This window comes from Pleurodeles waltl, chromosome 2_1, assembly GCF_031143425.1.
Source record: "Pleurodeles waltl isolate 20211129_DDA chromosome 2_1, aPleWal1.hap1.20221129, whole genome shotgun sequence".
In the NCBI taxonomy this organism is placed as follows: Eukaryota; Metazoa; Chordata; class Amphibia; order Caudata; family Salamandridae; genus Pleurodeles; species Pleurodeles waltl.
Genome location: NC_090438.1, coordinates 705,126,525 through 705,145,158, shown reverse-complemented (window position 1 = coordinate 705,145,158; position 18,634 = coordinate 705,126,525). Strand labels below are relative to the sequence as shown.

At 42.1% G+C, this 18,634-nt stretch overlaps 1 protein-coding gene across 6 annotated transcripts in view; it reads right to left on the bottom strand.

The window, feature by feature from the left end:
• The window catches only part of MAK (male germ cell associated kinase), a 420,577-nt gene that overhangs the window by 268,476 nt on the left and 133,467 nt on the right, over positions 1-18,634 (bottom strand). For 5 of the 6 annotated variants that reach the window (XM_069216975.1, XM_069216982.1, XM_069216967.1 and 2 more), the window contains 2 exons: positions 18,045-18,166; positions 12,182-12,261 (listed from right to left, as the gene is read on the bottom strand). In XM_069216975.1, coding sequence (XP_069073076.1) covers positions 12,182-12,261; positions 18,045-18,166 — 202 coding nt within the window. Of the gene's footprint in view, positions 1-8,740; positions 8,821-12,181; positions 12,262-18,044; positions 18,167-18,634 lie in introns of those variants that run through there. The other variant, XM_069216990.1, reaches the window with a different exon arrangement.

The window sequence follows — 18,634 nt, the reverse complement described above, 5'->3', positions numbered from 1 at the left end:
ATCTCCTACTACCACCACCTCTTCCTCCACTCCCAAACCCCCTCCAGCTACCCGTCCCAGTGTGTCCAAAAAACTTTTCCTGTCCACCCTTGACCTTTTTCCCACACCTTCCCCACCCCGTCCATCTCATAGGTCCTGAAGTAGCACCTCAGCCAAAACATCTCCGGCACCAGTGGTGCCTATAGTCACCGGTATGTGGAGTGCACTGGCCACCAGGACAGCCAGTGTGGCACAGAGCCACAGCACAGACAGTCCCCCACCTGTGAAGCATCTGAAGTTGGCCAGTGCCCGGCGGGAGAGGGGGAAGACTCCAGCCACCAAAGCCACTCCCAGGGGTCCCGGTGGGAGTGTGGAGTCAGCTGTGACACCTTCCAAGGTGGGGAAGGGCCACAAGAAACCCGGCAAGTCTGGGAAGAGCTGCACGGCGGAGACCGCCGCCATCATCCCCGCTGCCCAGGAGGCCACCGCCAGCCCCAGCCCAGCTGCCCAGGAGGGCACCGCCAGCCCCAGCCCAGCTGCCCAGGAGGGCACCGCCAGCCCCATCCCCGCTGGGCCATGAAGGACCGCCAGCACCAGCCCCGCTGGGCCATGAAGGACCGCCAGCACCAGCCCGGTGGGCCATGAAGGACCGCCAGCAAAAGCCCTGCTGCCCCATGAAGGACCGCCAGCACCAGCCCTGCTGTGCCATGAAGGACCGCCAGCACAAGACCCGCTGGGCCATGAAGGACCGCCAGCAAAAGCCCTGCTGGGCCATGAAGGACTGCCAACTGAAGCACCACTGAACAGGGCACCGCCAACTCAAGCACCGCTGAACAGGGCACTGCCAGCTCAAGCCCTGCTAGCCCATGAGCGGCAGGAGCACTGACGCAACTGGGTCCGTCATGGGGTGAGTGATGCACTCTGGGCACCTTGCCCCCTCCAGAACCAGTGGAGAGATCCATCCACTACCTCTGTCCTTCACAGGATGAAGCACTCTGGGGACCATGCCCCCTCCAGAACCAGTGGAGAGATCCATCCACTACCTCTGTCCTTCACAGGATGAAGCACTCTGGGCACCAGTCCCCCTCCAGAACCAGTGGAGACATCCATCCACTACCTCTGTCCTTCACAGGATGAAGCACTCTGGGCACCAGTCCCCCTCCAGAACCAGTGGAGACATCCATCCACTACCTCTGTCCTTCACAGGATGAAGCACTCTGGGCACCAGTCCCCCTCCAGAACCAGTGGAGACTGTTATCCACTTGAGAGACTGTGGCTTTGCACTCCCCAGGATTGAACAGTGGGCAAACCACCCACTGTAGAGACTTGAGAGACTGTAGCTTTGCACTCCCCAGGATGTAACAGCGGGCATGTGGCCCCCTTGTGGATTTGCGAGCCACTCAAGCGGCTGAGGTGCCCCCCCTTTCCCTCCCCCTGAGGTGCTTGTTTTCTTGGTATCTGATGCCCCTGCAGTGTTCTCTCCGTCATGGTCGGGGATCTTGTGTGGGCCTCGCCCATACCGTGTGGTCCCAGTGTTCCACTGACTTTCTTTGTGCAGTACCTGGACTACTATGCCTGGAATTTATTTTGTACATGGTGTATATATGTTTCTGCCTACTTGTTTGTAATATATTCCGATGGTTACACTCATTTTCTTTGGTCTTTGCATTCTTCCGGGGGGTTGAGGGGGTGTAACTGTGATTTATTGATATGCATTAGTGTGTGTGTTGTAGTGGGTGGGGGTGGGGATGGGGGTGTTGCGTGTGTGTGTCCCTGTTTTTTCCCTCCCCCTCTGTCGTAGGTGCAGTACTCACCGTGGTCTTCGCCGGCGGCGTTCGTGCTCCTGGTAGAGGAGCAGGAAGACTATCGCAGGTAGGATTTGGAGTTCCGGTTCCATGGTGTCCTCGTTCCTCGTGGAGTGTGTAGAGGTGAGTGTTTTCCCTTCAAAATTCCTGTTTCCGCCGTATTTTATCCGCAGTGAATCCACCCCAGAAAAGGTGACGGACTGGCCTGTCATAATAGTGTGGGCGGTACATTGTCTCCGCCTGTCTGATAGCGGTGACCGCCGCGCTGTTTGTTTGTACCGCCGTGGTGGTCGGAGTGTTAAAGTGGTTGTCTTTGTTGGCGGTTTCCGCCACGGTCGTAATTGCAATTTTTTTACCGCCAGCCTGTTGGCGGTCTTACCGCCGCTTTAACATCGTCCGTCAGGGTTGTAATGACCACCTTAGTCTCTTATCAAGTTCATAGTAGCAAGAGAGCCACCAAGGAAATGTGGAAGTCCAGAAGCATTGTGGGACCTTGGCTCTCCTATAGTAGCAGAACCTGCCTTGGAAGGTGGGAGCCTCCATGAAGCACACAGCAGTCCTCTCAGGAGCTGCACATCAGCAGGGGCACAGGATATCACTTAAAATAGATCAGCAGGTAGATTCAACAAAAGGTCGCACTGTCCAGTTCAGCAGTACTGCAATTCCTTCATCACTCCTGCTTAGTGAGACTATGTTGGAAGAACACTATGCTAGGCTCAACTACAGCAGTCCCTTTCAAAATCCCGTGCTTGCTTCCCTTGCTCAAAGGGATGATGTTTTGGATGTAGGGTAATCAGTAATTCCTCGGTCAGATCAGGCTCTAGGTGATATTATCTCATCTCTGGGCAGTTGGCTGTCAGTGCAGCACAAACTTAGTTACGTACTAATCCTTCAGTACCTCCTCCTTGGCAGAAAAGACCACAACTCTGAAAAACACTGGTCCTGGAGAACCTATCTTTTTACCAATTTCGCAGACAGAGGATGTGTATTCCAGGTCTGTTTTCATGCAACTCGCTTAGGTCAGTTTCTCTTGTCTGTGTCCTGCAACCATCTTAAGTCAGTTCCTCTTGTTTGTTCCTGGCCAGACCACCTTTAAGGCCTGGCCTTTGTCTGCAAGGATGCTCTGCCCAGCAGGACAGTCTCCAGGTGAAATGCCAACCACAGAAGTATCAAAAGGTGAAAGCAGACTGCACCTATCTATTTATGACCCTGACACAAAATGATTAGGAAGGGGCAAAATAATCTGTGCACCTTTATATAACCGCTTACCCTGACAACAGATGCAGCGGGCCTCACATTGTACCCTGGAAATTCTAAGGCAAGACTGTTGCCTCTTTTGTCATCATAGTGTTTGGTACTCACCCGAGGTGCCAGCAATACACATATGCTGTCTGAAGAAAGTAACCTCACCTCCATGTTGTACTCTTGTCCAGGCTCTGGTCTTCCAAAATGGACCCCCGCAAGCCTGTATCACTTATGCATGGAATACTACTAATTGTAGCACAATCCGCAAGATATTGCATTCAGGATTCTGGGTTCAGCATGAACAATGGCACTTTTAAGATGCATAGGCTTGTAGGTGCACATTCATGTCCCACGGGTAAAAAAGGCCTCTTACTATAATTCATCAACATGGTATGCTGCCACCACTGCGCTCCACACAAGAAATCTGCAACAGGGGCGGTAGCCCCCTATCATTAGGAAGGTGCACTTGATGTGCCCCTACCAGTGCAGGACTAGGTTCAATACCTGTCACTGGCATCAGGTATAAGTCAAAAAATGAACATGGAATTAGTATGTGGCATAAACACAAATAAAAAAATAAAAAAATAAATAAAAAACAAGGTCACAGGTCTGCAAATCAGACATGCAGGGCAGGGGACTAAACTATACACTGTGCAAGAGACATTCCTGTCCCAACAACACTCTGCCATGCTTGTTGCAGTAACACATGGTGGTGTTGTCATCAGTGGGAACCTGTACAAGCCTCCACTTGATTGATAGAAGAAAGGAGTTCAGTGCCAGACAAATGGCCGGCAACTCCAAAAGATATATAAGGAGTCTAGTTTCCACCAGAGACAAGAGTCCTCTGATTGACCTGCCCAGCACAGATGTGATGTATCAGTCACCACCCTCAGCTTTGATGGATGAAGGGAGAGGGGCCTGCCACTGGTCAGGCTGCAGTCGAGCAGCCATCACTTCATATCTTGTGCAAAACCTGGATGACAGGCAACAAGTTTCCTTGGTGCGGGGCCCAGTGAGACTTCAGATCCCACTGAAGAGCCCTAGTGTGCAACCTGGTGAAGATGAACATCAGGATGCACAAGGGTAACATTATACAAATCTCCAGGACCGAGGATGAAAGATTCGATCATAGCCTTAAAGTCTCATAAAGAACTCCTAGCAAAACAAGGAAGCCTGTACTGTACCACATCCAAGACAGCGCCTATGAAAGCAAGTCTCTGCAAAGAAGTCAGGGTGTGACTTTGATTCGTTAATCAAGAACCCTGACAATGTCAGGATGTTCACCGTCATGTGGTAGTGGTCTATGACTGAACATGGTGAGCTTGCCCTCAACAGCCAGTAGTTGAGGCAGGGGGAAACTGATGTGCACAACCTCCAAAGATGGGTGATAACCACTGCCATTTGCTTTCATGAACACCTGAGGGGTGGTGGTAAGGCCAAAGGGGAGTACAGCAAACTGAAAATGCCCTTGGCCAAACTTGAACTGCAGAAAGGGACTGGAAGAAGGCACATTAAAGTATGTGTCTGCTCGTCCAGGTGCAGGGCAAACAGAACCTGCGCCAATGCATGCATTTTGAATTTGCTCTTTCACAGGGAGCCATTCAGAGGTCAAAGACTAGAACAGGACAAAGACCACTAACCTTCTTTGGTTCCAAAAATAGGAAATCAAATGGCTCACAATCAGGGAGATACCTTGATGTTCCAACCACCTCAAATGACGCAGAGCATTCTGGCACAGGACTCAGGACCTCAACATATCAGACTTCATTCAGGAGGTCTTTGGCAGGCCAACCATAGGGTTTGTGGCCATTAACCACTGCTGTCCCGGGGCCAAAGCCTGAGCCTTACAAGCAATCTCAAAACTCAAGACCTTTACAAAATATCTTGTCCCTCAACATACATGTATACAAGTTATTTAAAAAAATTGGCAAGCTCACCACAAAGGTTTGGAGTGGAATACTCCCCATCCCATCCCACCCCCAGCCTACTGTATTTCCAGACATCCTAAGATTTTCCATCTCGAGCACTATATTGTCCCTGTCCAATTCCTTCTACTTTTCCTTCTCTTGCATTTCCCACTCATTAGTTTTCTCTGCACTAACCCATTCTCACTCCTTCTGTCCTCCTCTCCCTGGTAAGCTAGTCTTAGCTTCTCCCTTTTCCAAATCCCTGGCCTTCTCCTCTTCTTCAACCTTTGCTTTTTAGAGAGCCAACTTCAAGCTCAGGTTCACTAATTGTCTAAACCCTTCCAAGGGAACCATTCCTGGAGTCGGTCCCAATGGAAACTTAGAAATTGGCAGCTGTGATTTCCTTGGGGAATAACTGGTAAGTCTAAACAAACAAAAGGTACACTGTTCCAAACATAAGAAAGGAAGTACACAGGACAACCCTAAGGGTAGAAGCACAAACCCTCACACATCCAATTGGATGTCATGCTTCATCATTGGGTGTGCTCCTCGTCAGACCGGCACTGCAATGTCTGACGAGCTCCCCATGTAGGGGGCACTTTGCCGGAGATCTTGAACAATACAGATGTGCCGTTGGAAAATAACTGGGCGGATGATACCACCAAGTAAGATCAACAAAGAAAGGAGAGTAAGTAAGGGTAACATTGGCTCAGAACCCTCAATTTATTCATTCGTTTAAGAAAAGGTTCAGTCCAAGGTTAAAAAACAAGTGGAGTGCATTGATATAATGCTCAACCACCCTCTCAAAATTAATTAGGAGACGAAACAGATAATTCTTACCTCCTCTCAAGTGGGTGTACATGTTTCATGTCTCTAGGTCCAAAAGGATCCAACAACGCTTCTTCAGGACCAAAAGAAAATAACTTCTCCTTAGGAATGAACGTCAGATCTCACTGTGCCTTATGAACGTCAGTCTACTCGGCTACGGTCTGTGTCCATTCAGACAGGTCTCATGGCCTCAATCTGCTGGACTGTCGCCAATGGGCTGTGGAACTCTGGGCACAATGGAATCAGATGCTGCTTTGGCTCCTCAAATAGGGGCTGGGAGAGAGAGTAGTACCTTGATGCTCTCGCAAGTTAAGACTTTAACAGTGAAGAAGCCCTGTTGCAGGATTGATCTAGGAAGTGGGCTTGTGCCTTTGACTTAGAAGAATTCCCCAAGTTCTTTCGATGTTATGCAACATCCATGTTCAGTTCACAGTCCAGGATCGGCTTACGTTGCATGAGGGCACACTCATTGCATGATGAGTTGTGCGCTGAGCCGAACACCAAAGAGACAGCTTGTATGCGTCTGTTACAGACAGTCGTGGCATGGCATGAACTCTGTACTTTTATTAGGGGACATCATTCCATTGCACACTGGATATTGATTTGAAGCATTGTCAAAATCAATAAAAGAGGGACTGGTGTTCCAGATCCAGTCTGAAGGTGCAGAAAGAAAGGAATTGTTGTTGGCACTCAGGGGTGACACATATATGCGGCTCTGCTGCATCACGTCTGGGGCGGACAAAGCCACAGTGGAGCTGCACAGCGTCACCTAGCGGCGCGCTGGAGCACTATTTTGAAAAATGTCCAGTTTCAGTCTGGCACCTAAGCCATTTTCTAAAGGCGAGGAATATGCAGGTTGAAGTATCCATCAGGATGCAGAGCACAGGATCAAAGAAAACATAAAACTATAACAAAAAAATGAAAAATTATCCTTAGGAAAGCAGGGTGACAAGGCATTTGCAGAAGCTACCATATGGTAAGAATGTACGTTACTAAGGATAATAGCCTTTTCTCCTAAGGAATAGTGGGCTTCTAAAGATTTCTTATTTGAGCCAAACCAAAGCATCTCTGAAAGGGCTGCAAATGCTCACTTTCACTGTTGATTGCTCTCTATTCTGCTTATAACAAAAGCAATGTTTAGTAAACAAATAATTTTACAAAGCGATTAGATAGGACACCTCGTAGGAGAGTCAAAGTAGTTGCTTTCCATCTCATTGATAAGAGTACAAAAGCTTTCTGGTATGTCCATGCCCACCACTTTGTAATGCTGTTTGATACAAACATAAATCAACTCAGAAATCATCTGATTACCTGACTGACATGCATGAAAATTTAAAAGAACCTTCCTTCTTGCATTTCTTAGCAAAGACGTAAGATCGACTACGATCAACGTGGATGGTCAGCTAATGTTGCCAGCATTTTATGGCTGCTAATGCCGGTCTTTTGTTTTCCTTTTAAAGGCCATGATCCATCTTCTCTCTGGTTCATCTTGTTGGTTTTCTCATATGGCTGTCTTAGATTGGAACCCAAATTCAACACAGTAAGCGCCTGGATACTACTTGAGTCTCAGAACTCATTAGACAGACACTTAATATAGAGCCTAATTGTATTATGGTTAAACTACGTGTACTTGACATAAATTGCTCTGAAAAGAGAAACTGTCCAGGAGGCACAATGCATTGACAGTCTAAAGGGAAGACACTAAATATTTTGTTTTAAGAGCTTTCTAACAGTGTAACATGAGTGACCTACTAATGCGATAACAACTGGCTATTTCTCAATCTGATAAAAGCCTCCATTTATCAATTGGAACCTATGTGAAACTTCTGTATGAACTGCTAATGAATATATGTCTACAAGGACTAAAATCTTCCTGGGTTCAAGCACTGAGATCACAGTGATTTAATCAACAAACACTAAACTGTAGGTAATGATAATAATGTATAAACAGTGTCAGTTAGGACTAGTTTATCAAGAAATCATACAGGATATTAATCCCCTATTAAGTGTTAATGCAATAAATTAAATGTTCCATTAACATCACGTTCAGTGGTGTTGCGCTGCTCCACAGATAACACACTGCTGAATTATTTCCAGGTCCAATCTGGAACTGGGAATGAATGTTCTTATAAGCAATCTGAAGGAGCCAATATACAATAGATATTACCGTTAGAGCTCTACACTTCTCAAAAAGTTCAGTATGTGCTTCTTAAATTTGACATCTGAAATTACTAATTTCCCATATCCATACAGATGATTCACATATTTAACGACAGTCCTTACCAAGCAGCTAATGGAAACAATGAGTCAAAGAGGTCTGAAAAACAAAGTCCCAATTCCCTTTGTCACCTTGTATTATTAAAGGTTTTCTAAAATCAATGTTAATTGAGATTTTAGGTATTATGCGAGTTTTGTTTTACCCTGACAATTAATGGCCAGCCTATAAGGCAGTTGGCCTACACTGAATCAGTTCACAATTAACAATTAAATTTATCTCCACCAGTAGTGCTCAACATTCTGATGTTGACTTTATACTGCAGTGGTTTGCAGGCTTCGTTACAATACATCTGCTTTACACATCAGTATGCAATTTGTTTTAAGGAAAATGTATACAAAAAAAGGGTTACACGCAGTAGAATTTTAGCACTGGATGTCCAACACCAAAGACACGTGTTCACAGAAACATTGACAGTGAAAATGTAAAACCACAAATAAATTGTTCACAATTAATAAAGTTCATCCAGATTCTAGTATACTGATGCTTCCAAACCAGCTACAGTGCAAGGTTTCCAGTCAACAGGCAAAAGTTATAATGCATGATAAAGAAAAACTTTATTTTTTTCCAAAGTATTTAACCAAATTAACACAATGGGAATCAATACAAAATAACTAAACAACATTTCTGTTAGTTAATTACAATATTTCACAAGTAACATACAAGAAAGGAAAACATATGTAAAGTACAGTAAGTCTTACCATGCTTGTGCACAAAGGCCAAGCCAGAAAGCACTTGGAACATTATGTTCCGCACTTCATTTTCTGTGAACATCTTATTTTCTCTGGCATGAAGAAGGTACACATAAGTGATGGAAACATAGAAGACAGAAAAGGAAGGAAAAGAGATGAAGTGAAATGAACATAGCAGAATGAGCAGGATTACATTGGAGGTACCCAATACCATGATTTATTTGAATGCAGTTTAGAGGTCACCCAACTACTTGCATGAATGCTCTTGTTAAAAAAGGCTCAAATCATTCAAAATTTAGCTCAAAGACATACAAGTACTGCAAAATCACATCCTGGTACTGCAAAGAGACAATGTATTTAGTACACGATAATCATGCTAAATCCAAACAAACTCAATTGTTTTCCACAATTGAGCCAATAGTGCTAGGATAGGTGTAAAGGATCAGTTAACTGAAATGAAGTAGAAATAAATGCACATCATAAACTGGTATTGCAGATAGTCCTTAGAAAATAAGTCACTATTTTCTTTCAAGAAAGCATACAGATTAAGGTCTACATCAATCACAGACCAAAGAATTTTTATGGAAGGTTTTAAATCTGTCTCTCACTAAAGTCCCGTTTGTTAAGTAAAAACACTGTTTCTGCCTGCATGTTGTTTGCTCCTCAATTAAAAGCATGGCCCAGTCCAAACAAAGTGACACAGACAAAGACATATTGAGATGCATAAACCAAGGCAAAAGGTTGATGTCTTACATGTCCAAAATGCGTCCATTGTCACACACCCAAATCGACCATATGGATCTTTTCAAAATGTGCAAAACTATTATAAACAAATGCAGGACACTGTATTTTTTTAATTAACAAGATTGTTTGTTAAGGACATAAAGGACAATATGTAGTTCAATGTTATCTCTTTTTGTAATAACAATATTGTGCAAGGCCTTAGAAAGTACACTCATTTTGAAGAGTGTGTTTATGTTAATGTAATTGAAGGTGGATTCACAAAGTTTTGCCTTACACACAAAAAACGCTGCTGTGGGCCATTCGAAAAACTTGGATTGCAAGAAAAAAATGCTTAGTTTAAGTCCACGTGCTCCTTTCCGGAGATCAACAGGCAACATCAGGACTATCTAATATCGCTAAGAGAATGACTTTGTAACCTTACTCTAAATATATGTTGGAGCTTTGTTTCTAAAATAGTCAGTAAAACATTCATAATGAGGGCTCCCTCTTAGAAGACCATATAAGAAAACATCCACCACAAGTGTTGAAATATCCTTAAGATGTTAAGAGAGTAAATTAGGTAATAACTATAGTAAAACAATGTTTTGGGACTTATATGAACACTTCATGCTGGGCACTACTTGAAAATGCATCTTTCCACTTGTATTAAAGAACTTGATGGGAAAAAAAGCAATAACAGAGTTTAAGATGTTAAGTTTCCCCCATTGATAGATGTGCAACTATTGACTTTAACTTTAAGTTAGAGGTAAGATCAACAATTTAGGTGAATCAAAAGCCTAAACTAATGGAAAAGATTTGCAAGGGGATATACATGCCAAATAAATAGATGGCACAGTGTTAGAATCTTATGGAGCCTCTCAATTACAACAAGTAAAATAATCAAATATTACTTGTTTATGGATGGGAATGGTCACTGGGCAAAAGATGAATCCTGTTTTTAAGAATAATTTGAACATGAGGAACAAAGCACTAGCCATGCGCTCTTAGCATTTAAGTTTTGTCCAGTGTGGCGAGAGAAAAGAATCAGTTAAAACATGCTACAGAAAGCATGTAAGTAAAAAAACAAATTGGAAGCACAAAAAAATACTGGGGACAAATAGGTGTGATGCTGTCAAATAAAAAAAAGGGCTTGATGTATTCTACAGTTACAAGGATGGAAGGCAGTCAATTATTTAAAAAAAAAAAACAAAGTGCATAAACATGCCACAACACCAGCAAAATATTTTTACAAAGCTTCCATCCCAGTGTTAGCGTCCAAAGTTTCAATAGTCCTAGTACCTTTTACCATGTCATTATCCCAGCAAGTAAAGTCAAGAACTTGGAGTTCTATATGCACTCTACACTCATATCCGAGGTTCAAGTCAATAACGATATAAGGATTATCTTCTTTCAATTTCAAAAATTGTCCTTCCATTCCCCATTGTCACACCACTGGTCAAAGCTTATAATGCTCACTCTATGTCAAACTATGATGTACTGGGCTCCAAAAGAACGATCTTTGACAAGTGATAAATGCAACGGCTCGTTTGATCTTCATACCAAGAAGAAGGGACAATGTACCTCAAAAGCTTTGCACACTGCATTTACTTAATAGATTTACTTCTGCTTGTACAGGTCTATATGTGGCAGAGTAAGCACTGAATTTATGAAAATGGTTCTCTTCATCCGAATCTACCAGCTATAGCCCACCAGAGATTATGTGCCCAACCAAAAATGTTGGTTTAATTAGGCCAGATGCTTCAGTGTCTTACCCACAAGGAACTTTAAAAAAGATTTTAAAAGACATTTAAATATCACCTGATTACCACTCTGAAGCAAATACAGCTTTTTATCAGTTAATATACGGTTGGTGTTGATCAGTGTCAAAACACACATACATGGATGGAGCATGGATATGTGAGGGCAAAAAAAACTTTCAATAACATACTCACTCTGTGAACTACATGTGCACTAAACACATCAAATTTTATGCAACAAAAACACAGAACTTCTAATTCCAAATATTATGGTTGAATATCGTATGTTAGCAGATGCGGCGGATTGGCTACAGTCCAAGTGTCCCTTTTAATCCAATTATGCAAAGCAGAAGCACATCAAACAATAAGAAACCAAACAGCCCATTTTAAATGAAAAGAGCCTTTTCATATACTGTTGTGTGAACTAGGAATTCAACAAAGAACAGATAGGGTTTCAGGAACACTCAGTATGAATACATTTTCAAAACATTACTACGAACCATAACTGTTTATCTTTAAAACTGTATTCATTAACATGGTATTAGTGAGCCTCCAAAGTATATTCCATGAATAAAGAAAAGGCACAGTTTGCAACATACAATTCCTTGTGTTGCTGTTGAATGACAATTTTCATATCCAAACAATGTAAAGAACTTGTGATTGAATGTGAAATCTATTTTAGAATATTTCACAAACCATTGGTTTGTTGAACACATGTGTTGTAACCCAAAGGCCGTGTGCATAAAAGACCAATTTAAAATACTTGTTATGATAAATGTATATGTATGAATTTAACTGAAACACGAAATAGTGATGCCACAGGTAATGGAAGCTGGACCATGGGCATGAATATGGCAAAGGAAAGTATTAAGAAATAACAACAATGATGAGGACTTTGTATGCTCTTCTGTGAATAGTGAAACCTTCAACCAGAGAGAAAAGAGCAGTTCTAATCCTCAAGAAAACCTACCGTGCTTATGAATAAATGCTAGGCCTTGTAAAATCTGAAACATAATGTTTCTGATGACTGGCTCAGGGAACAATTTATTTCTGTGAAGAAACAAACCAACAATTTTGAATAATTCTGTCAATGGGTGTGGTTAATGAAACACTCTTTCAAGACTTAAAAATGTGGATGATCTAAACAAATACAAAACACACTAACAGTACATTAATTAGAATATATACCCTGTAAAAAGAAATCCTGAACATCTGTTAAAGTATTAAAAATAGTGTAGTCGTAAGCAATAAACTAACAACACACATTACAACAGGTTTCATGAATTGGCCATATATAATTCTCCTAAGTAGATCTTTTGAGTTTTTTTTCAATGTACGCTGTTTATATGTTTTGTAAATGGTTTTGTAATATCAGTTGTAATAGCATGTTTCATTTATTTGAATGTACTTTTCTTAACCCTTAACTCATAATGCTATTCACATATTATTATATATTATCAATAAGCAAAATTTCCCTCAGTTCCAGGCAAGAACTACAGATATTTCAGATTTTTAAATCTGGTTTTAGTTTTACTTTTAGTCATAACATACACTGCCTTTAGCTGGTATGCTCAAGTCTGTTTTCAAGGGCCTCTTTCTATGATATTGGGCTAAAAGACCTTTAAATTCCTTATTGGGTACACTGACAATACAAACACATTCCCTAAGAAAGAGCAAAAAAATAGTGTCCAAATTAATTCAAAAATATGAAAATGGATGATAATAATAAACAGAACAAGGAGAAAAAGCAGTCTCCAATATTCTGCTCTGGGTATCTAGTGCCTTATTTCTAGAATAGCCAGGTTATTGATCTGGCCCCAGACACATTTGCTTTCCAATGAAAAAGAAAATTGTAATTGCTGTTCAGTAGCAATTTTTCACACCCTGGTAAGTTACCTGTGACATTTTGTGAAGGCCTTCACAGTTGCATTATAATGTAAAAGAGTGAAGTAAATATTGTTCCAATATGTGACTGAAAAGATAAAGTGCTTGAAGATGTTCTGTTTCTTGCATAGGCAATGAAGACTATCTTTATGGATTAGAATGTCTTTTTTCAACCTCAACCAACATGGTATCAAAATACCCAACCCCTCTCTCCCCACCATTCCCACCCCGGTGGAAGTCACCAACATACACAATCTCACAATTTAGCATATTCTGGGTCACAAAGCATGGATCTCAGGGCTGCCATAACTCTGCACCACCTATACTATGTATCAGCTGATAAGTGCAGCTGTTACTGTTACTATATGCAGCACTTTGAGATTGAGGAAACACATTTTGTTGAAGAAAAGTGCAAAATTGTGCCTGAATCTTTGTGAAAGAGTTCCTTTTCTGTTCTCCATCCCCAAGAAATCCCAAAGCTCATATATCTATTCCCTAACATCTGGTGGGCGCACTTTATTCCATAAGGCCGTAATAGCCAAGCACAAATGACATCCCTTTACTCTTTCTGGAGAACAAAAAAAAGGTCCATTTATTATGTAGGCCAAGTAGTGTTTATTCAGGGAACCTACGGATCATGGTCTTAAACATGGATCAATTGCTTCAAGAACACCTGTATAATAAGAGAGTAGTTACAGGTAGTGCCATAATCAATGTTTTAAAATGTGTGACCTGGTACATCTACACTGAAATCTGTCAGATTTCTAAGGATCCCACACATGTAATTTGACTAGTATAAGGTATCAGTATGTCACTAATTTTATCATTGCATTCTTCACTGTTGTGCATTTAGGACTTGTGTGTCCCATGGTATCCTCTCTCTCACTTTTTAGAGCAGTCGGCATAACTCAATCTACCACCTTTTTTGTCCCAGTGTTTTCCCCTCCTTTTTATGGCTTGACAACTGGGAACCACAAGTCCTCACACACCTATTCAAATAAGGGTTTGAACTGCAAGCCTTTGCAGACCTCGCTCAGTTGTAGTGCATTTATAAGGTCTGGGATATCTAGTATTCAGAGGACAAAACAACAGGATTTTCAGTAACAAAAGAATAATGTCATTATGTGTCTTTCAAATAGGAGATGAGGGCATTCTGTTTCGTGGGTAATTGGAAGAGGAGTCAGTACTACCTTCTTGTATCAGGGCTCAAAGCCTGATCATTCGGGTATCTCAGCATTCGAGGATCTACCTTCATCATAGTTTTAAGCCACAGAAATCCTATTATTTGCTAAGAACAACAAAGAAACAGTACAAACCTAGCTGAATCACATGATCCATGATGGTTTTGAGACCCAAATTTCACCAACTGCCAAACCACTTGGATTTACTCTGAGCAGCAATCTCACACTTGAGCAACAAAAAAAACATGAAGACGGCCTGGTACTAGTTCTCTAATCTAAAGAAGGTCAAACCGTTTCTTCTAGATAACAATTTCAGAATGTTGTGTTCAAACCCTCGTACTCTGGCATCTGGACCATGGCAACAACCGACTTTATGACCACACTGGCACACTTTAAGGGCATCCTAAAAGCAACAGCATGTCTTGTTAAGGGACTGAAGAGAGATGATCAATCACCTTGATCTGATATTGGTTCTCTTAAGTGACCTACACTATCTTTAAAACTGGCTGCATACTTTACAAAACCATCATGACTAGAACCCTCACTTAACTTGGAGACTAGCTTACCAACTCTGGTGCTCTTAGGACAACCACAGCCAGGACACCATCAGACTGCAGGGTACAAAAGTACAAACATGGCAGCAGACTTTTTCCATCTATGCATCCAGGATGTGGAAAAACATCCCTGTATCAATTAGGACTGCCCCAACGTTGCTCCAATTTAAGAAATAGTTGAAGACTCCCTTCTTTAAAGAACACTGCATCACAAAGCATTAACCATCCAAAACCGAGCTACCTCAAATATTACTCACTGACTATGCTTGTTGTTGATCCTGTAGAGAGCTTCACTGCTTTTAGGCTAAGATTGCACTACATAAATATCATTTACATACATATGCATACACTACACCTCAATCCCTTGTGTTAGGATTTGGCTTATTTTTTTCAATATTTGATGGTTCATTTGTAAGAGTATTTTTCTGCAACCTGTGTGCTTTTTCCCTTCATAGGTACTTTTACGTGCCCATTGCTATTTTGCACATTTGTTTGGGGGGCTTTGCCTGGTGTCTCTTCAATTTCCGCTCAGTGAATCTGGAGGACAAAGGTGAGACTTTTGAGGAAGGTTATCTTTATCATTCCTCTCTCAAGTCAGCGGAGGTAAAGAAGTGTGAACTGCCATTAAAATGTTTCTGATGTGGGTGTAAAGAATGTGTATGTGTCAGTGACAGGTATCTCATCTCCCTCTCAAGTAGCAAACCTCTTTCTGTAGTGAGTCAGTACTCAACGAACACAGGGTTTAATAGAGGTATGCAAGCCCCAATGGAGACCGTGCTAATAGCAGTATTGTTCGGTCTTCAGAATACCAAACTCCTTCTTCAGACATTTAAATGACATAACAGGTTTGTCAAACAGGTTGCTCGCTCTATAAAACCCTTTGATCCTTCAGATATCACAAGCCACTTTCTCCACTGCTGGGGTGAAGTCAGAGTTGGCCAATATCCCTATACCTCTCTAACCCTTTACCTCTCTACACTTCTACCTCTCCACACCTCTACCTCACTTGCTCTACCTCTATCCCTCTCTCTACCTCTTTCTCTACCTCTAACCCTCTCTCTCTGCCTCTATACAGCTCTACCTCTCTCCCTACACTTCTACCTCTCCCTACTTCTCTATCTCTCTAGATCTACTTCCCTCCACCTCTACCTCTCTACTTCCTCTTAACCTCTATCTCTCTACAACTCTGCCTATACCTGGCCCCTTTTCTCTTTTAACCAATTTGGTGGGATTCAGCTGAAGCAGAGTCCCAAAATGGTTGCCAACAATTCCTGGTTGAAATGCTGGCAGCCAATCAGATAGCGGCACGGGGACAGTTGTATCCGCAGAGGATCTGCATCCCTAGACATCTAGATATTTTGTCCTTTAACATCTCTCCAAAACCACTAAATTAATTTACATCAGATCACAAAAAAAGCATACTTTCTGGACCAAGAGCTAGTGTTATGTGGTGTAATTTCATCCAGCTGTTTGGGCTGTAGTCGTGTTCTCTCGCTCTACCACTCTCTACCTCTCTCTTCCTTTACCCCTCCTCAATCTCTACCTCTCTAGCTCCACACTTCTACCTCTTTACATCTCTATCCCTACCTCTTTACAACTCTTCCTCTGCCTCTCTCTCTAGCCAATCTCTCTCTACCTCTCCCCAATCTTTCTGTACTTCTATCTCGTTCTACCTCTGCACACCTCTACACCTCTACCTTCTCATTCTAACTCCACGTCTCTCTCTACCTTTATACCGCTACTTCTCTTTACCTCTACCTCCCCACTTTTACCCCATTCTCTCTACCTCTACCTCTGCCGCTCTCTCTACCTCTATCTCTACTTTTGCCTCTCTCTCTACCTCTCTCTACACCTCTACCACACTCTCTACCTCTCTCTACCTCAGCCCATCTCTCTACATGTCTCGCTCTCCCTGTACCTCTCTACCCCATTATCTCTCTATACTTCTACCTCTCTACACCTCTACCTCTCTCTATCTCTCTCTATCTCACTTTCTTTACCTCTACCTCGCTTTCTCTACCTCTACCCCTCTCTCTACCTCTTTCTCTACCTCTACCCCTCTCTCTGCCTATACCTCAACCTCTCTACAGCTCTACCTCTCTCCCTACACCTCTATCTCTCTCTACTTCTCTATCTCTCTAGCTCTACTTCTCTCCACCTCTACCTCTCTACCTTTCTCTTAACCTCTCTACCTCTAACTTTCTACAACTCTGCCTATACCTCTACCTCTTATTCTACCTGTACTCTACCGGGCTCTCTCTACCTCTACCCCCTCTCTCTATACCTACATCCTCTCTACCTCTACAGCTCTCTCTACACCTCTACAGCTCTCTACACCTCGACCCCTCTCTCTCTAACCCCTCTCTCTACCTCGACCCCTCTCTCTCTAACCCCTCTCTCTACCTCTACATTTCTAAACTGCTACCTCTTTACATCTCTATCTCTCTCTCTACCACTCTATCTATTCCCCTCTACCCATCTACACCTCTACCTACCTACACCTTTACCTCTCTCCCTGCCCACCCCTTATTGATTCTGAAACAGAAAGCGGATGTATCTCATTTATAGTGCATTTAAAGGCAGTTACAGAAGTGTAAATGTACATAGTGTACAGCAGTGTTTGTGAAAATTAGTGCAATTGCTCTTTAATTTCTTCCTTGCAGAAAAAAACACTTTCCCTATACCACCACCAGTTCTGGAGCTAGTCCTTTTTTATTGTGTCTCTGGAAACTGACTTACCACTAACCTTTGCCAGGACTAAACCCCTGTCTCTTTCCAGAGTGGGAATGCGTCATTACCAATCCCGTAAATACTAACAAAGACATGAGACATGGGCTGCCCACATTTTAAAAGACACCACAGTCGTTGAATGTTCTTTCTCTATCCAGGTAAGAGACGTTCTCATTTATAACATTACACGTATTTTGTTAAGAGTAAATAAATTCTACAGAAAATTCTGTTTTTGTGAATCTCAAAAGTGAAGTTGCCCTCCTAAAGCAAGTATTTCACATTTAAGTATCCCTTACAGGTGTAAATGGCTTTGTGACCTGGGCATAGAACACGTGTGACCTGAGAAAGCTCTGAATAATTGAAAAGACAACATCTCATGTCAAATCATACTGTATATTGAATAATCCACATAAGTAAATGACTGCTGAATAAGTGGTCTTCCCCCTTTGGGCGTTAAAACAGCTTGTACAAAAATAAATATTACCTGTCTTTCATGAGTTGGTAAAGGTTTTCTTTCATGTATTCAAATACAAAATATAGATGATCATTTTCTCTGATAACTTCTTTTAACTTTACAACATTGGCATGATTTAATTTCTTCAAAGACTGAAATACAATTAAAAAGTAAATTAGTATCTGAAATTAAATAGTTACTTTTCCAAAATTACAAAATGAATGAACAAAACATAAAGAATGACAAAATGATTACAGGCACAAATGTACGGGCACTTGCTTTTAGCGTAAGTTCATATTGTAGTGACTCATACTGGTAGTTTCAAGGTAACCTTTCTCCTGGCTGATAGAATAGCCACTGCTGATAAGTCTACCAGTAAAAGGACATTCTGCAGAGCCCAAAATGATGTTAAAGATATAGACTGAGGTGAAGGAAAAGACTTATGAGTGCTTGCATTTCCTTTTTAGTCTCTTCTCTTTTCATTTCATTTCGGGCTGTGCTTATTGCAAGTCTAGATTGGTGGTTGGATTGTCTGGTAATGGCGTTATTTAGGGTTACAGGGTTACAGGAAGAAAGGCCTCTAGAGTAAGTCATTTTTACTTTCTGGTGCATACAGTGTG